A 23,882-nucleotide genomic window follows, 5' to 3' on the forward strand; every position below is an offset into this window, starting at 1 on the left:
ACTAGTTAGAACCGTGGATTTTCCCATGCCTGCATAGTTCGCCAAAATTGTTATCTTTTGTGAACAAAAATGATTTACTAATTCCTCTTCATCAAAAACCATTGATTTTTGTATGCAATCAAACTTTCTATCGATGTAATAATCTTTCACGTAACCAATAGAACTGAATGCCTTTTCATCTCCAATTTGAATAATTTCCCTTTCAATTAATCTCAATAAATTTTCGGGATTAATTACAGCACTTGCTGTTTTTCTGTCTATGAGTTGAATTAAATATCGGCTTTGACCTTGAAAATTTACTTCTCTTTCTAGTACTCTAATTTGCGAAAGGCGATCTAAATCGTCAAATGACGTCTTGTCCTTTATAGGTTTATATTTAATTGATTCCTCTTGTGCATTTTCCTCTTGTTCTTGACTTGAATAAAGTCTGAATGTTTCTATATTTTCAAATTTATCTTTGAATATGTCAGAAAATGGTTCATTCTCATGAGAAATTAGAATCAACTTTTTCGATGGATTAGCAGATAGAATATTTAAAAATTCTTGAAACAATCCATGTATTAGGTTTACATTTTTAACAAATTCTTCGCATTCTTGGTGACATTCAATTATACAAACATTGTAAGCATTATTTTTTAGACCAGATTTAAATGCATTCAAAATAATTTTACGTATCTTTTCTGTTTCTAAAATAACCTTTAGACGAATGAAAATATAACTATCTTCTTCACTAAATTGTTTAGAATTTAATAAATTTCGATGTACTTTTATTGCAGATAATCGCGTGAACGGCGCTGTGAGATGAAGGATTTGTTTTTCATCAGATAAAAAGTCGATTAATTTTTGAAATTTTTTTTCGAAAGATATTTCATAATTTTCGAGTTTTCCCGTATAGACTTTGCATAAACCGATACTCATCATTGAATCGATCTTCCTCTTCATTTGTTCAAAAAATTTCACACCATCTTCTCCATAATAAAATTTCGCCACTCCTTTGTCGTATTCCTTGAGAAAATTGATCATTTCCACTTCAAAAGAATTGCTCACTACGTCAATGTTCAATAGATTAAATTCTTCGCTCAGCTCTTGTCGAATAATCTCACTCAATTCATTTTCATTTGGATAATTGGTGATAATGCAAAATTTCTCTAAAAACTGTTTGAGATACGTATCGAATGTATCATCATTTAATGCCAATTTTATAAATGAAATGTTTAAAACAATGGATTGTAACTTTCTGTCTATAATATCTTGTACATCCTTAATTGATGCATTTATCGCTTCGATATTTATGAATGTGCTCTTTGTGATTCGTTCTTTTTGTTTTAATATACTACTGTTTTTAATTTCATTTTTAATCCATTCTATGTCGTTCGAATCGGAAATCTGTTTCCAAATTTTTCTTAAATTATAATCATCATTATTTAGTATTTTCAAATCATCTTCTAACATTTTGAATTTTTCTGAATGCGAATTTTGGTACTGTTCATAACTTTCTTTAAACATTTTAAGAATCTCATTAGCTTCCCTCAAAAATATCTCAACATCACAAAAAATATCATTCATTAAGATTTTGCATTGGTTTTTTGAGTCTTTTTTAACTCCATTAGTACCTTGAAGTTCTTTGACTTTCATTTCTAAATTTGTCCACTTTTCGTGTATGTTGTTATCATTTCGAATTTGTTCCGTTATTTCTATAAACTTCTTAATCATGTTCATAAATTCTCCTTTTCTCGATCTCATATTCGATTTATATTCCCGAATCTCATATTCTGCTTTTTGAATTTTATCTTCCAAATGGAAAATTTTCTCCAAAATGTTCAATTTTTCTGTAGCAAAGCGTAATTCTTTAATTTCCGGTGATTTTAAAACGCTTTTAAGTATATCACATTTGAAAAAATCGGCTAGATAATTCTTTTCACTTTCCGCAAACTGAAATTTTTTGGGTTTGTAGCCGCGAACACGTAAAATACTATCACCATCTAAGTCAGTACACTTTGAAAAAACACGTCGCCAACGTTTAACAAGCTCATCGCACGTTTTTTCATCGTCAGAGATTTCCATAAACTTAAAATCTGTATTCGTGAGGATAGTAAAATCATCGAAATTGGCGTTTTTAAATAGATCTTTAGCGTTGATCTTACAAAATGACAAAAAGTATTTTTGTAGACTAAAATCGTGATCTTCCATGCTTGTCAGTTCATTAATTGTGATCTTTTTCATGATGCCATCTTGTTTGTGTTTCGCTTGCAAAAAACGATAAGTCCAAGTTTCCAATTTAGCATCGGTTTTGTATTTAAGCACCACATCATCAAATTTCTCTGCGTCGTCCATTTCTGTCGCCAGACGAAAATGATATTTTTTATCCAATGCACGCTTAACGAATAGTGCCAATAATTTGGATTGATATAGTGTACCATGGACGTTGAGTTTTAAACCACGACCAGGATACGTTTCTCTTATTTCATTAGTTTTAGGTATCTCAATTTTTGGTTTTTTGAGATCGGGCCCATCCATTTCGTTTTCTTCACTCGGCCTTCTTATTCCGGATACACCGGGCCGAACTCTAATTAAGAGTGCTTCAATTGATTGCAATTTTTTATCGTGTGGGCTATTTTGCAAACGTTTTTTCACCAAATCAATAGGAGTTTTTCCTTTTTTATTGCAATTAGTCACGTCTGCTCCTCGAGCAGTTAGCAACTCAACGATATTTGGGTTCTTTTTTCTTACAGCTACATGTAATGGTGTATCCCCATTGATATTTTCATAGTTTATATTTACCCCTCGCACTGAAAATACGTTTTCTATTTCTGTCAATAATGAGTTTTCTCGAATGAGCGAAAATAGTTTGTCATTTTTTCCAGTAATTTCATCATTTTCATCACCACTAGAAAAAGATTCTTGCGAATTTTGCATAGCATCTGAAGTGTTTTCAATGTTTTCGGCCATTCTGGTTGCACTTGGTTGCTGAAATAATGAAAGAGACAACTTTTAATATTATTTGTATTGTGCAATGATAAAATTAATTGAATACAATTTTCATTTTGATTTGAGAAATGTATATTTTAATATGTACGATGGATGCACACTCGAATTGGCAATTTTATACTGAAAGAGCCTGTGAACTGACGGCCTTAACTATAAAACATAATAATAATTCACATAGAAATTTACTTTTTCTTCAATTGATGTAGATAATTTTTTCCATATTCTTCATTAAACGGCATTCAAGTTGAATTCACTTCATAGTGGAATAGTTATCCAAATGAACAATCTCAGGACTTTTTCAGGAAATGACCAATATATTTTTTCACCAAAAATTATTTTATCCAAACAGCAAATCGTTGGACGCTTAAAACGATACTGATAAGTTTGAGTGCTTGGTTAACTTAATGAGGTCCGCTTGGTTTATATTCGTACACCACTCATAATAATACAAACAAATGTATTCACACTAACACATACGTAGCCATGAAACCGGCACGCGCGCCATTAGAATGCTCTCTTCATACATATATAAATATTGATATGGGAGACCAAAAATCATACATGCATGTCAAATGTTCAGTATATACAAAGTTAGTTGTAAAAACACACTTTGATCCTAGTTATGTGAATATTTACACTTCAACTTTGGTGCTGAAACAGAAAAGAAGATAACGTACGATGTGGTAAAAAGGTTTCACGTTTTACGTACGATTTAATTTTATTGTTTTTTTTTCTCTTTTATCCATTTGTTCGGTTTCAAGTGTGCAAAACGACTGAAATTGAACACCAAAAAGGAAAAAGAACACAAAAACGAAATTTTTGACTTTCCTTTCGTTATATTCGTTTATTACACCACAAATCAACTAAGTTATGTACTATGCTTACAAAGTAAACGATGCCTGCACAATCTTTCTTAAAATAACAATGACAAATAAACAGTATTGCTCAGTAAGATTCGAATCGTTTTATGCGAAACCTTAATTGTTTTGTCTGGAACGGTCTGGAATATAAACTTTAGTAGTTTACATAATTATGTATACAATATAGAATATACATTCAGACAGTTGACAAAAACAAATAATAAGAGTGATCTAACTATGAAGCAAGAGGTTATTCACGCTAGAAAAACTAGCAGAAACTAGAACGAACTAGCGAATTTGAACAAAAATTATGTTGCTTTCGTACACATTCCTTATTATTTTTTCAATTTTTAATCTCTTTAATACCTAATGGATGAAAACAATTGAAATTTGTCGACTCTATGGAAGTGATCGAACACAAGTAATCAAAGATGTGTCCGTATGGTATTGCCGTTTTCCATGATTCGTTATACTGATACGATTGGGATTGGAAGAGTTGTCAATTGTGTAATAAATTCACAGGCAAAAATCTGACAACAATCATTCGAGATAATCTAATCTATGATATTCATATTTATCATTGTTGAACTTTTGCATTGCAAGCGAATGTAGTCATTTATGCTTGTTCAATACAAACGATTCGTATACATGCGATTGTCCAAAATCTATGGAATTAACAGCCGATAAACACATATGCCGATCCAATGGCAAGCAAAAGACTATTTTAATGGACATTGAAATCATTTAATTACATTCGAGCATCAATCATTTGGCAGACATGAAGACGGCAATGGGAAAAATATTACCATACTAATGTGATGTCATCGCAATTTCATTGTGGCTGATAACAAATGCAAAGTCATCATTCAAGTGAGCCCGAACAAAGGTGCTGATGAGTAAAAACATCAACTAAGTAACCGCATTCGCATTGCCATTCGGTAAACCAACAATTTATATTGGAATGATTCCGAACGCAGTACAATCGAATTATATTCATTTAATACTCGACAGCGTGCAGTAGTGCAACATTTCATGGGAGCCCAAATTCCAATTGCACTGGCTGCGATTACAAAAATCGGAAAAATATACGTGGCATTACGATCGTCCGGCCATACACAGTGTGTATTACACACATTGATGCAATATCGCCAAATGGTAGAGGTCCGTATTACTATATGCTTGAAGAAGAATTGGGAACTGAAGCCATTTCAATAGTAGCTGATCACAAACTAAAAGAATCTAAAAGAAATCTCATATACTGATTTTCATGGTGAGTGTTAATTGCATTGGAATGTGATGGATTTTGGAAGTAAACACTTAGAAATTTCAGGTGAAACACATCATACATCAATCATCCAGTATCGTTGGCAATTATCGGAGAAGAATTATTATCGGTTTTCTGGTCAACGAGTAAATCGATCAAATTGAATTGGATACCGAATCACAGCTATGTTGATACGAAAAGCCTGCATATTGATCATCCGCTTACAATATTCACACCGGTCAATATAGAATTGCTGAAAAACTTCAAAAAGAGCATGATAGTGAAATAGCAAAAATTCGTAAAGAACATCAAAAGGAATTGAAAGATCAACGGGAACATATAAAAAAACTAATCATCACTGCAATTTCACAACAATTTGCAACCCCCACATCACATCTAGTAATAATGAATGTGAGTTGGTCAAAATTTGGAATATTTAAAATAAAACCATTTTTTTAACTAGTTTGTCATAAATATTGTCATTGTTTTATCAAAATGTCTCTAAAGAAATAAAAATTATTCCCATCTATGATTTCCACTTTCAATTGTTTCATTTTCATAGTTTATTTCGACGAGGATTAGAAAACATTTGGGGATGTATAAAAAAACTACGAAAACGTTTTTTCAGAATAGATATTTAATTTTATCTCTTACAAATGCATTTTTCTTATTACACTTGAATCTATTCCATTCAGTTCGATTATGTAATGTACAAATGTGTGAAATTTAAAAAATCTACAATAATTAAATTATTTACTATTCAATCGTTTAACGCGAATAAATTCTACTAGATAATGACTCTAATCTTTGTGACAGTGTCCAATAGAAGTGATGATATTATTCATGTGCAGAACTGTAAGGCTGTTGTGTGATGGGCTGCCAGGCAGAACTGGACTTGATCGTCCCTCACAGTTAATGTGTTCGTATACTCGAAAGCATTTTCCAAGTGTGTTCACCGAACTTGCCGAATCATTTTCATCTAAATTTAAGCACCGTTTTCCGTACATTGAATAAAATTTACAATTTCCCCTGAAATTCTCTTTATCACATACGATGACGCCATTATCGTTGTCAATACTTGGACAACAAATTCTCCCACGTTTTAAATCAAATACATCACAATGTTCTGCTTCATAGCAGTCAATTCCTTCGTTACATTTCACCAACAAAACACACATCATTAAAATAAAGAAATTTAATGCAATCATTTTTTGTGGTTTTACACCGAAATTCCTGACAAATGCGTTAAATCGTTAAAAAAACTGATTGCAAACTGTATGCTTTTCATCCGCTCATATTTATATATTACATATGCTGATAAGCAGAAGGATCGTTATTCACAGTTCAAGTTCAATATAATCATTGCGATATCAAATACTCTACGTAATAGACACGTTTTGGCATATAAATCTACGCAAATTATGAACGTTTCCTTGTTCCGTAAACACTTGGGCGTATTAGGTTTATTATAATAGTCATTTTCCTGTAATTATATAAAAAATTATTTCTGGAATGTGTCGTACTGAACTTAGTTTTAAGTTTTAGCCAAAACTATGGATTATTATTAATAACTCTATACTACATTGTATGAGTCACACAATATGAGAATTAAATCAAATTTATTTTCAAATTATTGGTTTTGTTTCATTTAATCAGACACGGCTTTTGTTTTAATTATGGAATAATATATGAACAAATTAAGACAAATTGTCGCTGAATACACAACATCTATATTTATTTAATAATTGTTTGTACGGAACAATGTTTTGATATAGAAATTAAATGTTCTGATTTTTTTCACAAATTTTATTCTTAACAATATTCCAGATTTTTTTATATTCCAGATTTAATCTCATTATGTTTTCTTGAAATTAAAAGATTTAATGAGTAAATAAAATTATATACACAAATTAAATCAAAATATTAATAAAATAATACATTTTGCTAAGTATAATAAGAATGTATTTATTTTTTTTACGTTTCATTGAGTTATACTCAATTATAATTCGAAAAAGTGTAAGACTATTGGAATTTAATGTGGTTCATGAAAAGTGAGCTGTAATTCTTACATTGATTATTTATTTGTGATCTGCATTAGGTGATTAAAGTGTTAAGATGTATCTTGAATTCTTGAGATCAAAATTCCTCCATATAGCAGCGTAAGTTGAATTATTCCATTGTTGTGTTGGATTTTCTATTAATCAATGTTATTGAACGTTCAATTCTTTCCTTGTTTGTCATAAGAAAACCGCATCGATTGATTTTTCAATTTTGTGTTGTGCAAATAAATTGTGGTTTTCCAAATGATGTACGACAATTGGAATGAATAAAAATGCTGGTTTTTCCTTGCAATCATTAGATTCTCTAGAGATCTTTTTTATTTTTTGTTAATTTCATCGAAATTGTAAATATTTATCTGATTCTTTTCATAATTATTGATGACAATTCATTATTTTCAAGACAACACTTTCCTATAAAAATGGGCATCAAATGTAGTATTGCATTCAGTCTATTCAAGGCATACACACCAGCTGACATCTCTCTATCAAGTCAAATCGAAGAAATATCCATTGGTCAATATAGTATTCCAACCGAAAATTGTATTCGCACTAGTGTTACTCGCTGTGGCTTGTATTTCAATTGATACGGTCGAGGGGAATCCAAAAGCAAGCACGCTCCAAGACTTGGAGATGATTGACACAGGTTTAAATCGAACGAAACGACAACTGAGTGATGCAGGAATTGGCGTTGGAGTTGATTTGATTTCCAAATCAATAACAAATGCGTTTGAATGCGCCGCAAAAGCTGGTTGTCATAAAGGATATTGTTGGACTTGGTATGAAATTCATTTGTAATTGTAAACAATCTCTATCAATCACAGTTTTTTTTCTCATATGATTCCGATGCAAATTTTTTACGCGTACACATTAGTAATTTATTTTATTATTTCTTTATTGGTAGGTGTGGAGCCAGTCTTACCGGTTAGTAAAAAAGTCGAAATACATATTTGTTATACATTGTTTTTTATTTTAATTCCATCTCTAATGTGTTGCCCATGAAAAACATTTACTTTATCTCTCTTTAGGCGGTGAATGGTGTTATACCACCAGAGCACATTCTCAAAGTTTCCAGTATGTTGGATGTAGTTCGGACTCTGAATGTGATCCATGCTGGAAATGTGCTGGATCATGTACACTATAAACGCATCTTTGATGAATGACATTTTGATTCGACATATTTCATAGATTTTTATTCGATCATTGTGCAAATTCGGTAAATTAGTTCGAAACTTTCAATAAAATCAATGTTTCCAATAAAAAAAAATGATTTTTGATTTTAAATTCATACTTCAAAAACATGGAATTCACAACATTTTCGAAAAAATCATCATTAAAACTAAAGTGTCGATAATTAGTGCAATATCCCGGGCAATGCAAATTCGAATGTTTGAAATAAACAAAATATTAGCCCGAATGTTGTAGCTCAAATCGATGAACGAAACGTCAACGCAACTGTCAAATATCTTTCTTCGAAATGTGCATCGTATTGCTGTGTTAACGTCTGACTGTTTTGCGCTGCAACATAAAATAATCTAGGATTGCGACAATAAAACATTTGCGTTAGTAAAATATAAAGTTCATTTTGATTTGAGTAAATTTTGTCATTGTGCACACGTTTTTCGTATCATAGTTTGAGGTAAATATATATTTCAACCGACAAATCAAATTAAAATTGAATCGCAACGTAGTAACTAAAACAAGACAATAGATTATTCTGGATTATTCACACAAATTGGTTTTTGATATACTTTACAAACAGAAAGAAGTAACAGCATGGCGTCTCATGTAGTTTGTGAAATTTGTAAATTCAGCGACACCAACATACTAGATCTTGGGGAATGGTTAACATTCGAAGATTGTACGATTCATTTGTTTTGTGCCGTAAGTACCGTTTTAAATCTTTCCTACCGTCGACATTCAATTTTATTCTCTTTGATTGATTGAGTATTGTTGCAATTTTTTCAGTTACTTTCAACGAATTCTGTGCAAAATGGTGACGACGACACCGAATTGGCTGGTTTCCTTGTGAAAGACATTCGAGATCTGGTCGAAAAACACAATAACACCAAATGTTATTACTGCAAAGGCATTGGAGCAACAGTTCGTTGCAAGACAAAAAAATGTGGTCGGTTTTTTCACGTCATTTGTGGTGTACAACATGGATGTTTGTTTATATTCAAGGATGATTTCCGAACATACTGCCATCGACATGTCGCGATCACAGAAAAGTATAAAAAACATAATGCTGCATGGAAGTGTCAAATTTGTTTCGATCCAATGGGAGAATATAATAAAATTACGAGCATCCCATCGTGCTGCGATCAAGGCTATTTCCACAAAAAATGTATGCAACAGAACGTAAGAACTGCTGGCTTGGTAGCAAAATGTCCATGTTGCGGTAATGCTGAGGATGAGAAAGGAAAAAAATATCTACATTTTTTGCAACAACGTGGTATTTATTGTCCGGAAAAAGATGCAGGTGAGCGATATTGATAAAACATCACTGAAATATGAACACAGTTCAAATATAATAAATTCAATGAAATTTATCACTAGACTGGGAACGAACTGGTGCGTACAAGGATATTGAGGGTCTCACGTATAAATGCGTTGCCGAAATATGCCGATGTCCCAAAGGCCGCAATTATTATGATGAAGAAGGACAATGGTTGGTTGACAGATGCCGTTATTGTGGCGATAGTGGTAATCATGTCGCCTGTCGCGTTTCTAACATAAATGAAACATTTGAATGTTCTGATTGTCGACATAAAACGTTGATCTCAGTGCAAACGACAAGCACCAACAAAAACACAACTAGAAGCGAGGCCATCAATGACAAACCAAAAACGACAATACAGCGGCGCAAACGACGACACGAATTTGAATCGGATGAAAATAAAGTTTGGAAATTGGTCAAAACCGATTTGCTTCCGTTTCGAAATACGTCATTTATGCTAACAACTTTGGATGAAAAGGTTCATGTCGATCCACTGTGCAGGGAGCAAGAAGAAGAAATGCGTCAGGCGCGTCTGAAATTGTTCATCGATAAAGCTGACTTTTCAGCAAAACCACCACCATTCCCATGGCTTGCTTGAAACGTAATATTGGCATTTGTCATTTTTCAGCTTAACGAAGCTGAATATGATATTTGAATTCTTCCAATAATTAGAATTTATTTTGAATATTGAAAATTAAATAAAAAAAAATAGAATAATGTAAGTATCATTGAAGTGAATAAGAACACATAAATGTGCAAATAATGGTTTTGTTTTTTTATTGCACCGTTTGTTTAATTTACCTAGAACTTCAAAGATTTCATGTATTGAACTCATCCAATTCAACAAAAATAAAAGCCAAATATTTAAAACTACGCCCGTAGAATTATCTTTTTTTTAACTCCTTGTAGGGCCTCATAGAATTATCTACACCTTTGTATATTGTGACATTGTCCGTCAAATCAAAATGAAACATAACCTCAATGTTATTTTGAACAACAAAAGTCCATTAAAAACATTCGTGTGTTGAACATTTTTTTTAGCAATGATTCTGCGACGATTGTTTGTCGTCAATTCGGCGCTATACAACTGCCGTTATTTCAGTTCAACAGCAAAGCCGTTAAAAGTGCAAGAGCCATTAATAGTGAACAATGTAGAATATAAACGAGACGGCTGGACTAACTTAAAGCCACGAATACAATCTTATCTGAATCGTAATATCTACCTGCAAGACCATCATCCGTTATCAATTGTGCGAAAAAAGATTGTCAACCATTTCTACAAATCATTTATATCGAATCGAGGCAATCCACTGTTCAGCGTAGCCGATAATTTAAGTCCAATCGTAACGCTAGAGCAAAATTTCGATAGTTTATTAATACCAGTCGATCATGTTAGCCGAAAAAAGTCAGACAGTTTTTATTTGAATTGTGATCACATGCTGAGAGCCCATTGTACAGCCCATCAATTGGATCTACTTAAGTCGGGATTGGATAATTTCCTAGTCATTGGTGATGTGTATCGTCGCGATCAAATTGATTCAAGTCATTTCCCAGTTTTTCATCAAGTCGATGCAGTGCGAACAATTCGTCGTGATAAATTGTTTGAGAACCACGAAGGATTGGAAATATTTGAGCCAAATTATGTGCCTGGCAGTGACAGTGAACTGTTGTCAGCGAATGATCTGAGGGGGAAAGTTGCAGAGGCAGGAAAACAACCATGTCATACACTTGAAGCGGTTAAATTGGCGGAGCATGAGTTGAAAACGGTGCTCGTTGGACTTGTTAAACATTTATTTGGCGAAAACATCAAATATCGATGGGTCGACGCATACTTTCCATTTACACAACCATCGTTTGAGCTTGAAATTTGGTACAATAATGATTGGTTGGAAGTGCTGGGTGCTGGTATTATGCGCAATGAAATTTTAGAAAAAGGTGGCATCACAAATTCAATTGGTTGGGCATTTGGTATTGGATTGGAACGATTGGCGATGGTTTTATACAATATACCGGACATACGATTATTTTGGAGCACAGACAGTGGTTTCCTTTGTCAATTTCATGAGACAAAAACAACAGCCGAAATGCAATACAAAACCGTATCAAAGTATAACCAATGCTATATGGATGTGTCATTTTGGCTACCAGATACCTACACATTAGACAACTTTCCGGTCAATAGTTTTTACGCACTTGTGCGTGATATCGGCGGCGATCTTGTCGAACAAGTAAGTCAATCACAAATCAAATATTTTGAAATGGTTCGGTTTTCAACGTATTTTCTTTTTTAGGTCAAAATAATCGACAAATTCTTTCATCCGAAAGAGAAGAAAAATAGCCTGTGCTTCCGCGTTATTTATCGCCATATGGAACGGGATCTAACAAGAGATGAAGTAAATGTTGTTCATTGGCAGATTAGAGATGAAGTTGAAAAAGAATTCAACGTTACACATCGTGTTATTTAGTTTTAAAATTAGTTTGAGGTCAAAGACCACCGATCGTGATTATCAAAAATAATGGAAATAAATTTAAAACAAATAAGTATTTTGACTTTCACTATAACTATACAGATAAGATAACCTTTTAACCATTGGCACACTTTCCAAATAGTTTAACAAATTTACTTTCGATTCTTCGACCATTATTTTAAAACTCATTGTTAAAATGCAATGCTCCTGTTGTTGCTCCTGCTGTTTCATATTTCTACTGAGTAAGTATTTGTTCGACATTTATCCAGCGAATTTGATTTAAGTGATTTGAAGAAAAAAAAACAAATTTTTAAATTGAGATATAAAATTTAGATAAAAAAAAATTCAATTTCTATTGTCAGTTATCGCATATGCCATTTATTCTTTCACACAAGTGATGCATGTAAATATCGTTTGGAATGTGAATCTTTAAATCATCTTTAAAACATGCAAAATAATATTCAGATTCGCGGGGATTGCATTATGAGGAAGTAGGTTGAAACATGCTTTTTGTCTATAATTAAAGTATTTTTTTTTCATAAATTGGTTTGGCCTAATTTTTGGACATAAATTTCAGGTATTTTGTAGCAGAGATGAAATCTTGCAAAATGTGTCGTGAAATTTCGTCATCACAAAGTAGCAACGGGAATTCAATTCAACTTTACTATAAAAAATTATATTTGGGCGCTTTCATATGTTTATTCCCCTAAAAATGCATTGTAAAAATATTTTTTTAAACATTTGAAAACCCAAAATGTATCAAACAACTATTATGAATATAAATCTTTCACGTACAAAATAAAATTATAACAAAAGAAAACGGTGTATTATTTCAATTTATTTTGACATCTCTATTACGACAAGTCATAACCTCAAAATTTCATTTGATTGTCGGTTCTGCTTAAAATATTAGGAAGTTTGATATTCAAATAAAAATGTTAATAAAAATGAAAATCATTGAAAAATTCGTGCAAAATGTTCGCTGTTATTCGTCATCTGTTAAATCAATAAAAGAACAATTATTAATACAGAAAACAACGTACAAAACAGACGATTGGACAAATATAAACTCTCGTTTTGAGCCGTTTGTTGGAGCAAATCTGTACGCAAAATCAAATCATCCATTGCGTTTGACTCACGAAGAAGTGACCGCCTTCTTCAAAAAGTGGTTCAATGAAAATATAGACAATACCATTGAATTGCCGGTCCATAAAAACTTGGATCCCCTTGAGCCGAATACATCGACAGAAAAGGTGCCAAATGCCTTCTACGTAAATAAAGATTTAATATTACGAACTCATACCATCAATCGTGAAGTGAATTATTTAAAATCGGGCTTAGACAATTTCATATTGATTTGCGATTTGTATCGTCAATGTGAAATGGATGAGCTACATTTTCCAGCGTTTCATCGCATGAATATCATTCGCACAAAAAATTGCGAGAAACTTCTTCGCCGGAGTAAACAGAAAGAGACACAACAAGCCCAAACGGCAACGCATTTAAAAGATGAGTATCAAACGGCATTGATCGAAATGGCAAAGCATTTTCTTGGAACAGATGTGAAATATCGTTGGACTGATGCGAATTTGGCCGCCACTGAACCATCGTCGGTGTTTGAAGTTTATCATAAAGATGATTGGTATCGAATTTCTGGAGGCGGTCTTATAAAAAACGAGATTTTCGAAAGAAGTGAACGATCCGAATATAGTGCTGGATGGGAAATTGGCATTGGTCTAGATCGTTTGGCAATGATTTTGTTCAATATTTTCGATATTCGATTGTTGTGGAATTCTAGTCCGATTTTTTTAAATCGATTTAGACCGCAGAAAATTTCAGAGAAATTACAGACGAAAATTGAAAGTTCGCCGAACAATGCAACTAAAAGTGTTATAGAGAAAATAGTGCAGCCAACTTCATTACACGGTAGTAAGAAAAAGACCAAATGTGAAAAGCACATTTCATTTATCCTTCCTGAGAATCAGGACCTGGAATCATTTCCATCGGACCAATTATGCAAATATATACTTCAACACACAGACAATGCCGCGAAAAAGGTATTTTTTGATCTTTTTATGTTTTTAAAGATTAAATCACGTCTTTTTACTCAATTTTTATGCTTGCTTTTCATTTTTTTCATAATCAAAGGTTGATGTTTACGATACATTTTACAATTCAAAACTAAACACATACGTTTTAAACTTGAAAGTCGAATATCAAATCGGACGTCATCGAACTAAGGACGAAATTAATAGTATACACAACAGTGCCAGAGCTCATGCAGCGCATAACTTTAATTTAACATTAAAGCTCTAGATTTTATCATAATAGTATAACGCAATAAAATTGATGCCCAAATAAATGTCTTGTGTAGTTTATTTGTCCTTCAATTTTCAGTATATGGCCTTGAAAATGTGATCAGATGGTATGCATCGTGCTCTTAGATGTCCCTTAATCGGTTGCCATGGTAACGGAATGCAAGTCACTCTCCTGAAATAATCAGGAGAAAATAATTCGATTGTCGTCGCATCGTCTCGCTGCATCCTCAGTAAACGTCAAAATATTTTTACTTTACACAGAAAAATAATTCTTACAGACAATTTGAATTTCTTTACAATTTGCTCAATTGAATGCATTCAAACGATGAAATTGATCGGAAATTCTTATGTTTTATTGAATAAAGTTTTAGAAACATTCAAATAAATCAGAAACTTCATAAAAATCTCAAACTGTGTGATGTAATCGTCGAAGTAATGCTAAATCGTGTACTTCCGTTTGTCATTTTTGTGGCTTTGAGCTGCGGTAAGTTGTAAATAGTTCGAAATTTTGAAAAAAATAAAATAATGGAACGTATTTTTATCTCATAAAAAGTGTTGAATGGTAGAGGACAGCAAGATGAAAGCACTGAATCTGTTGATGGTTCGGAAATAATCGGTCCATATTTTGATGCAAATATTCCACAAAATGTAACTGCTATCGTCGGAAAGTCAGCATTTCTTCGTTGCCGAGCACGGAATCTTGGAAACAAAACCGTAATAATTACTTTTTCTTTTGGCAATTTTGTCACCATTGTTTACATCAAATTGAAAATATAGTTTCGAAGGAATAATTATTTGTTATTGTTTAGCTGGCTTGGCTTCGGCATAGAGACGTACACATACTCACTGTGGGCAGTTATACGTACACAACGGATCAACGTTTTCAAGCCACTTATAATAAAGACTTGGGCGAAAGTGTATTAGAAATCAAATGGGCATCCATTCGAGATGCTGGCTTATTCGAATGTCAAATATCCACTCAACCGGTTCGAAGTTTATTTGTGCACTTAGAAGTTGTTGGTAAGAATCGTTGTGCTTTTTTTCTTAAAACAAATAAAACGATTAAATTAATTTTCATTAATTTTGTTAGTTCCGACCGCTGTTATATGGGGAGCACCGGAGATTTTTGTCGAAAAAGGACATATGATAAACATAACATGCACGATAAATTATAGTACTGAACCGCCCGCTTACATATTTTGGTATCATCAAGATGAGGTGATTAATTTTGACTCAGCTAGGGGTGGCGTGAGCGTTATAACAGAAAAGGCCGATATAACTATATCACATTTGCTCATTCAAAAGGCCGATTTAGCAGATTCTGGGAGATATTCATGCAGTCCGTCAAATGCAGATGTTGCCAGTGTTCGTGTTCACGTCACATGAATAATATTGACTCTGAGTTTTTGTTCGATTCTACGGGTATTTAGAATATAATCACATTTGGTCATATTTTTTTTCGATTTTGTGTTAATAAAGTGTGGATAAATTGATTTTGAATAATATCTCGAATAAAAAGGCTTGTTTTTTTTAATTTACAAATTTAAAAAAAAAAAAAAAACAAATTTCCATCACAAAGTTACAAACAATCTGGAAATTTATACACGTTTTTTTCTTTTACGTTGTTGGCGACTTGCATAATACTTTGATTCAATGACTAAGTCTATGTTTTGTCTCGGTTCAATTAGATCTAAAAACTTTAAAAACAAATACGAAAATGAGACGACTAGAACAAACGGAATACATGCACTTAAATAACAATTTAGTTTTTCGCCAAATGGTAAATCTTTCTCTTTTGAAACTCGTTTATAGACTCGCTCGGTGCGCTCGCTTATATCATTCCAGTTGTACAATTTTCGCAGGGTCTCATTACATTCGTATGGACAAAGAACCTTTGTTCTTTTTTTGTCTGTCTTTGACAAACCGTTGTTCATATGATTCAAGCTATTATCATTTGTTGACCCATTCATATGGTGTGCATCAAGTGTTTTCCTTTCATTTTGTAACTTTTGAATGGCTTGCAATAAACCATCGTACAATGAATCGATTGTGGCCTCGGTAAGATGAATTAAATGGGGTGGAAGCACTTCTGGCACGCCGCCGACACATGTCGACACAACCTGAAGACCGCATGATGCTGCTTCAACAATACTCATACAATATGCCTCGGTTAATGATGTGTTCAAAAAAATATGACCACTTCGAAGAACTTCACGAATCTGAAAGATAAGATCACCTAAAATGAAAAATTCCACTACACTGCAAAATCAATCAAACCTTAGAATGTTCCAAAGCACCAAGCAAAGTCACTCGATCTTGAATATTGTACTTTTCACGAACTTCTTCTAATAACGTTCGTTTTGGACCGTCTCCGGCGATAATGAAATTTATATTTTTCTGATTTGCTAATTTTGATATGACACCGGCCATTAAATCAACACCTTTTCTATATACAAGACGTGAAACTATTATTATGGTAACTGTAAATGTAAAAAAAATGATGAGAACTTTAACCTTCGGCCAAATTTTGTCATTTTGAAATTGAACTTACTTTGATCGATATCACTTGGTCTTTTTATTGGTTTTGGTGTAAAGAATGCTGTATCAACGGCATTTGGAATTACGGAGACCTTTTCCTTTCGAACTTTGGCTCGGAGCACTGTATTCTCTTTACCTAAGGGGAGAATCACAAAAGAAAAGAATTAATTTAAAATAATCGAAATAATCGAAAAAGAATCAATAAAAATTATTAAATAATAGAAAGGTAATTTTTAAGTGAATTGCCTCTAGTCTTTACCCGTATGCGAAACACAGATACAATGGTTGACGGTAGACAATGTAATTTCCAGTAATTTATTCGTAACGACAGCCGATAAATCAGCAAAACCAAAGAGACTGTGATCGGTGAACACCATCTAAAAATGGAACAAATTTTTAATTGATTTTCACTGCGGAAATTGAATATTCCGAATTTCTTACTCTCAATCCCATCAGCTTTCCCACAAACATAACCTCATGTGCAAGCGCACTGAATGCTGAATGACCATGAACAATTTCGATTTGTTCGCGAATTAAAATATATCGTAGCAATGGAATGTTGCACATCATTGTTGGTAAAATGCATTGATTATAAAATGTGCGAATGGGTAAATAGTAAACTTTAACACCACTGCTCATGTATCGAATTCCCTTTCTATCGCCATACGAATGAGTGATCAGAATAACTTTGTGGCCGTTTTTTACAAGACATTGTGATAGATTGAATATATGCGCCTCCACACCTCCCATGTTGGGATAGAAGAAATCCGAAGCCATGCTACAAATAACATACATATCATAATTAGTTCGTTCTTTTGTGCGAGGCATTCTAAATTAAATTTTATCAAAATATTCCAACTAAAGTGGTAAAAGCGACATTTACAGTTATTCATTTTAAAACTAGTTCGATTGTCATGATTTTTTCACAAGGGTTATTTTAAATGGTAACTCACCATATCCGCATTTTGATGCACCGTCTTTGGACCCTCCTCTTGATATAATCTTCGGTTTCATTTCATTTTTACCGAAAACGGAAGCATTTTCATTCATCAAATTGTCCGATAAGCAAAATGAATTGAATTTAATTTGTTTTCATGTGACAGAACACATTTGTTGACAGTCGTTCAACCGTCAAATTACACGAGGGTGCGTTCGTTTTTCAAGAAAATCAACATCAAACAAAAAATATATTTGTAAGTTTCATTTGTGATGGAAGACAGAATGAAAATCTCGTCGAAATTTGAGAGAAAAAATCCCATTTATATGTGATTGTGTAAAATGTGTAAATAAAAAGTGAATGAGAGCCAAATGTCAAATTGAATGAGCAATGCGCCTCTCTTCCACTCTCTTTTATACAATAAAAAAAAAACGGAGACATTGAGTCATGTTTTGTGTAGCACGCAGTGACAGTAAAGTAGTAATTTGCTCAAAAAATGGCGAAACACACAGAGATAAGACAGAGAGAAAAAATCAAAAACATACGCACATATATACACACACATGCACACACTCCCTCTATTTCTTTCTCTCTCTTTTTCAACCAATGTAGAACACACCACATTTAGCGAATGATTTTAAGTAAAGAGAGCGAGAGCAAATACAGATTTCGAATAGATATTGTGTGTGGCATATTTACACTGAGTGAGTGAAGATATTTCGTTTAACGCTTATACAAAAAAAAAAATCAATTTCAATCAGTAGACAAATTTCATCAAAACGAGACGATACGAGAGAGTGAATAGGGTCTCTTTTTGAACCAGATGAAATTTTGTAAAATTGCCTGTGTTCAGTCGAATAAAAAACTGTAGAAAATAATTAAAAGTGAAAAATAAAACGAAATAAGAAAGTACAATCATTTTTTCTTCCTCTGGAAAATAATTTTGCAATTAATAGTACAACATCAAACAAAAAAAAAAATATTTCCCGTTGCGTGTTTACTTGCCTAGTACAAGTCTTGAAATCATATCCGAGATCAATGTGTGTTTCGTCAGCCTTTTGTTTCAGCTTCTATGATTGTTAATTGTATCGAACCAAAGTGGAGTATTGAACCAGAATATCAATATCAAAATATTTTGACTGTGTCAGGTATTGAATTTGCATAGAACTCTTCAACGTTTTCGAGTGGGCTTTTCATATCCAGACAAGTGGTTATTTTTTGTCAATTTAATCTAATAAATGAATTCCCACTGAAATCGTCATTGTGACGCATACTGTAAACACTCCATCAGACTAACAAAGAAAAAGAAAAGAAATGTGAATAATAATTCAATTATCACCAAATTGAACAGATATATCTACAAAAATACAATACATGAAGACAGGATGCAAAGCAGCCTAAACAAAATAAACAAAATACCAAAAACCTTCAGACAAATCTAAACAATGTGAATGCTTCCGTATGGGAATAGATAGATTAGAATAACAGCAGATTACGCACTAAATAATAACAAATAAAAAATAAAAACAATATACGAAAAACGTGAATGAACGGAATTGGTGACCGTGTCTTTCTTTTTCGTTTTTTCGTGTTTTCAAAGTCAATAAACGTACAGCGGTTTGAACGAATGTGACAAGAATAGGCACAACCACCATCAGTGCAAAAACCAACAAAAAAAATCCATACAAAATATTAAATTAGACTATTTAGTGAGCTTTTAAATATATGAGTGGCTTGTTTTAATACGTCGGGTCTCATGTGCTTGAATTGTTTTGAAGTGTGCTTTTCAGTTGTGTATTTTTATCAATGTAAATAACAATATTATTTAAAGTTTTGACCTTTGAGCGTTTTTCAATCGTTTTAAATCAATCAAAACAATCAGTAATTATTAGTTGCAAGTCCATATTGATTGGTGCGATAGAAAGAGAGACAGAGATACAGACACAAAAATATCATTTAGTTACCACTTTTATTGATTCAAAACATTTTAACAATATGGGACTATTATTTGGAAAATTATGGAGCCTTTTCGGTAACGAGGGTATGTATTATTCATTTTAATATTTCATTTCAGATGCCATTTAATTTTTGAGGTGGTTTTTTATGGTGACACAAATTTACACAGCTGAATGTATTATTCCATTAAAGACGTATCGTTTCACAATAAATACGACGTTTCAAATGACGTAAAATCTCATTTCTCAACTTTCAGAGACAACAAGATAAAAAAAAAACAAAGCCACTAAAATGCTAATATACATCACAATGACAATTTCTACGTTCATCATTCGTTAATTGTAGTAAAAATGTGGCTGGAATTTTATTCGTAAATTGTCTTTTACAAAACTATTTAATACGCTCGTCTAAATGTCCATTGAGTTCTTCATTAATTGCATGTAATATCGCGATATTAAATAATTGATATCGGCGAGGCTGTTGCTCTAGGCAATTGTTATCAGCATTGTAGCAGTGAATACTAAAACCGATAAAAGAAACTCGCTTGCGTCAAACGATATTTTCGCAGCTTTCGCTATATCATACTCACGTACACACACAATGTAGCCCAGATATGCCGTTGACTTTCGATTTGTTGATTAAGTCAGTGAATGAATTGCTCGAATTTCATTTGAAATATGGAAGCTCTCTCGCGTATGTGTAATAATTATTCAGTGAATCGCCGTGCCTTCAAAGTGTTATGCGTGAGAATGGTTTGTTGCGATGATCTCTAGAGCATATAATGCATAACTGAAATGATTCGTTTCGGCTTTCAGCCAGTCTTTTTGAGCGCATTTCATTTTTGTGCTGGTGCTGTTATATGTACACATATGCCCGCATTCCATGCTTCAAAGAAATAAAGAATGATACTTTCGAAAGGAGCCTCATCATGTCATGCACCATCAATGGAATTTAATATCAGCATAACAAATCTGCAGTGTGATTTATTGCAAGAAAACATTTCAAATATTGAGAGAGTTGAAAACCTGCTTTGAATTTTTTATGATAGAAACCTTGATATTTTTGATGTTTTTTTTTTTGTTTTGAACTTTTCTCAGATGCTGTGTTTTGTTTCAATTATTCGTGTGCGTTTTGTGCAACACCAAAAAAAAAAGCAAACACGATGTTATTGAATTTCGCCTACATTGTCTAACATTGAGAATTTGTAGTAATATCCCACACTCAATAAATTCGACAAAGTATCACATTGTTTGCATACCGAATATTTTCAATATGCAATTCGTAAAAGCAATCAAGCAATTACATCGTTATAATAACCGATGGCCAAACAAAGATACACTTTCACAATGGCATTTCACCGTACCGCATATACACCAGTCAAAATGCCGATGACGACGGCAGCTACAATGATTCACGCAAATTTCTTTCATTTTTTTTTCTCTCTTGTTTCTTTTTCTTCATTTCGTTATTATGTTCGCTCTGCAGCGCACAAAGAAATACTTGGCAACAAACAAAAACATAACGACACACAGACTGCATAAAGCAGGTACTGCAAAAAAAACTGTTTGGTCTACGCGTTGTTGTTTGTGTCATTTTTTGTTGGTTACGAATTTTCCATGTTATTATTATCGCTCGTGTATGTGTGTGTGTGTGGGTTTGGACACCTTTTGCACGTTTTTCGAGAGCAGCTGTGCAATCAATCTCTCCATGCTGCTTAAAAGGTTCTTGCCATTGTGCACAACCCAGAAAAAAACATACGAAATGCGTTTCATCTTCTCTTCTCTGATCTGCTCTCATCGCCTTTTTTCTGCTTCTTTTCAAACATAAACTCATAATGAGAGTAGACAGCATAAAAAAGACATCGTTAAGTATTTTATTGTTGTTTGAAATGGAAAGAAGAATTTACATCCGAAAGACGCGAATCCATGAATAACATTTGATGATGAATTCATTCCAATCAAGGTTTGTTGTTCATTGAAAATCCATTTGAACGGGTTTGAGGCTTCATTTAAAAAAAAAAAAAAACAATGCAGTCGAACGGAGACCAGTATGCAAAGTGTTACCTTGCAAAAAACTAAAATGAATCGATGAATTTAACTTTAAGCGAAATCCGATTTATTTTAAATCAGTTAGTCTAATTGTGTTTACATGCGTTGTTTTTGCCTATATATCTAAACTGGTTATTATGTCAATATTGCGCAAGAATAGCATTTTCTCTGGTTTTGCAACGTTTTGCCAATATGCTTATTTCTCTCAATCGCATATTTATCGGTGTTTGACGACAAACATTGAAAGGATTACATAAAATGCTAATTTCTAGAATGTGTCGCAATCATTATAATCGTATCTTTTCTTGAATAGCAATTCAATTAATATGTGCGTTGAATGGATTTACATTGTATGGTTACGTGAGCTATTTAATGGACACCAGTGTTAATATGCATGAAATAACTCATGTAGAAGTAATGGTTTCGATTGGGAACATTGGCACCCACTTTATCCACAATAATTTGTAGCCTTTCGTGTGTTGGTTAAAATAAAAAGAGAGAAAGAGTGAACAGACACCAATAATCGATTGATGACTTGATATTGACCCCGTATATTGTGTCAATTGCACTTTGACATTCGATTACACAAGCAATTGGTGGTGTTTTTTGTTAAATGACCCATGTGTACATAGTACAATATTAATAAATTTGGTTTTTCTTTTACACTTTCTTCACTACAGAACACAAATTAGTTATGGTAGGCTTGGATAATGCCGGCAAAACAACAATCTTATACCAATTTTTAATGAATGAAGTGGTGCATACCAGTCCAACAATCGGTTCAAATGTCGAGGAAATTGTTTGGAAAAATATCCACTTTTTAGTATGGGATCTGGCAGGTAAGCATGCATTTCACTTGTGATTTATTTCGACATTTATGAAATACAAAAATAGTTGGTTTTTTCGGATTTATATCAAAGAAAAACATTTTAATTTTATTTATTTTCACGAAATCCTGCTTCAAAATAAGCCAAATAAAAAAGCTTGAACAAAATGTTTGTTATGTTTTTCAGGTCAACAAAGTTTAAGGACGGCGTGGAGTACATATTACACAAACACAGAGGTGAGTGTGTATGGAAATTGATTTTAATATATGGTTCCTGTGATTCACGGAATCTATTTTAAGTTTTCGTGCGATCCTTTTATTTCGTTCCGCCCCATATAAAAAGATAGACGATGCATTATTTTTTAAAGTCCAACGCACGTTCTCAAACGTTGTTTTTTTTTATTGCTTCATTTCAGTTTATTATTATGGTTATCGATTCCACGGACAGAGAACGTTTGGCTGTTACACGTGAAGAACTTTATACATTGTTACAACACGAAGATCTATCAAAAGCATGTCTTCTCGTATACGCAAATAAACAAGTAAGTGCCACTTCGATATTAAAATTAATCGTTTGCACGCGATTATTAATGCAATGCAACTATCATGAACAAAATTAAAAAAAAAAAAAATCTTTTTTCGGTTGTTCCGTTTCCGTTTGTGTGTATGTACAGGACTTAAAAGGCGCGATGTCTGCAGCAGAAATATCACGTCAATTAGACTTAACATCAATAAAAAAACACCAATGGCATATACAATCGTGTTGTGCATTGACAGGCGATGGGTAAATACACGTTATAATTCATTGACAATTAATTTGCTAGCTCATTAAATCATTGTGAAAATTAATTGCATTTTTCCGCTCTCTCTTTTTTCTCATCTATTCCACAGGCTTTATCAAGGCTTAGAATGGATAACACAAAGAATAAAAAAGAAATGACCTGACTAAATTCTTAGTTTACTCGTTGTAAAGCTTTAAGAATTCATAATAATTATTTAGAGAAAAAAAGGGATTAATTAAACGTTTTTTTTTTCGCATTCTTCTCATCTTATGGAAAGGAAAATGAAAAGAAAAACCAACTATGTTATAAATAGACAGCTAAATTAAAAATTGTACTGAAT

General features: G+C 32.8%; 6 protein-coding genes across 7 annotated transcripts; 5 read left to right on the forward strand and 1 right to left on the reverse strand.

Moving 5' to 3' along the window:
• Positions 1-7,635: 7,635 nt before the first annotated feature.
• LOC116343072 (allergen Tha p 2-like) lies at positions 7,636-8,340 on the forward strand. Its single transcript, XM_031770959.1, has 3 exons — positions 7,636-7,948; positions 8,074-8,093; positions 8,198-8,340. The coding sequence occupies exons 1-3, from the start codon at positions 7,803-7,805 to the stop codon at positions 8,311-8,313; spliced, it is 282 nt and encodes a 93-aa protein (XP_031626819.1). The 5' UTR covers positions 7,636-7,802; the 3' UTR covers positions 8,314-8,340.
• A 320-nt stretch (positions 8,341-8,660) lies between these two features.
• On the forward strand, positions 8,661-10,542 carry LOC116342893 (PHD finger protein 7-like). Its single transcript, XM_031770688.1, has 4 exons — positions 8,661-8,808; positions 8,932-9,053; positions 9,138-9,651; positions 9,729-10,542. Exons 2-4 carry the CDS (start codon positions 8,946-8,948, stop codon positions 10,265-10,267), a joined length of 1,161 nt encoding a protein of 386 aa, XP_031626548.1. The 5' UTR covers positions 8,661-8,808; positions 8,932-8,945; the 3' UTR covers positions 10,268-10,542.
• Positions 10,543-10,636: 94 nt separating this feature from the next.
• On the forward strand, positions 10,637-12,216 carry LOC116342841 (probable phenylalanine--tRNA ligase, mitochondrial). Its single transcript, XM_031770607.1, has 2 exons — positions 10,637-11,897; positions 11,961-12,216. The coding sequence occupies exons 1-2, from the start codon at positions 10,713-10,715 to the stop codon at positions 12,132-12,134; spliced, it is 1,359 nt and encodes a 452-aa protein (XP_031626467.1). The 5' UTR covers positions 10,637-10,712; the 3' UTR covers positions 12,135-12,216.
• An 809-nt stretch (positions 12,217-13,025) lies between these two features.
• Positions 13,026-15,933, forward strand: LOC116342780 (probable phenylalanine--tRNA ligase, mitochondrial). 2 transcript variants are annotated; one of them, XM_031770522.1, is made up of 5 exons: positions 13,026-14,194; positions 14,286-14,939; positions 15,009-15,169; positions 15,265-15,475; positions 15,546-15,933. In XM_031770522.1, the coding sequence occupies exons 2-5, from the start codon at positions 14,891-14,893 to the stop codon at positions 15,839-15,841; spliced, it is 717 nt and encodes a 238-aa protein (XP_031626382.1). In that variant the 5' UTR covers positions 13,026-14,194; positions 14,286-14,890; the 3' UTR covers positions 15,842-15,933. The 2 variants fall into 2 exon arrangements, with proteins under 2 accessions (XP_031626382.1, XP_031626381.1); XM_031770521.1 differs by lacking the exons at positions 15,009-15,169; positions 15,265-15,475; positions 15,546-15,933 and having other exon boundaries at positions 14,286-14,515.
• A 41-nt stretch (positions 15,934-15,974) lies between these two features.
• LOC116342779 (phosphatidylinositol N-acetylglucosaminyltransferase subunit A) lies at positions 15,975-18,244 on the reverse strand. The gene is made up of 6 exons (XM_031770520.1): positions 17,947-18,244; positions 17,435-17,771; positions 17,253-17,370; positions 17,007-17,129; positions 16,733-16,935; positions 15,975-16,674 (listed from the first exon to the last, which is right to left on the reverse strand). Exons 1-6 carry the CDS (start codon positions 17,955-17,957, stop codon positions 16,054-16,056), a joined length of 1,413 nt encoding a protein of 470 aa, XP_031626380.1. The 5' UTR covers positions 17,958-18,244; the 3' UTR covers positions 15,975-16,053.
• A 330-nt stretch (positions 18,245-18,574) lies between these two features.
• Positions 18,575-23,764, forward strand: LOC116342781 (ADP-ribosylation factor-like protein 5B). The gene is made up of 6 exons (XM_031770523.1): positions 18,575-19,971; positions 22,615-22,773; positions 22,948-22,997; positions 23,177-23,302; positions 23,435-23,544; positions 23,652-23,764. Exons 1-6 carry the CDS (start codon positions 19,926-19,928, stop codon positions 23,698-23,700), a joined length of 540 nt encoding a protein of 179 aa, XP_031626383.1. The 5' UTR covers positions 18,575-19,925; the 3' UTR covers positions 23,701-23,764.
• The last annotated feature ends 118 nt before the right edge of the window (positions 23,765-23,882 follow it).

Source organism: Contarinia nasturtii, unplaced genomic scaffold (genome assembly GCF_009176525.2).
Source record: "Contarinia nasturtii isolate CC-2019 unplaced genomic scaffold, AAFC_CNas_1.1 Cnas_scaffold_928, whole genome shotgun sequence".
Taxonomy (NCBI): Eukaryota; Metazoa; Arthropoda; class Insecta; order Diptera; family Cecidomyiidae; genus Contarinia; species Contarinia nasturtii.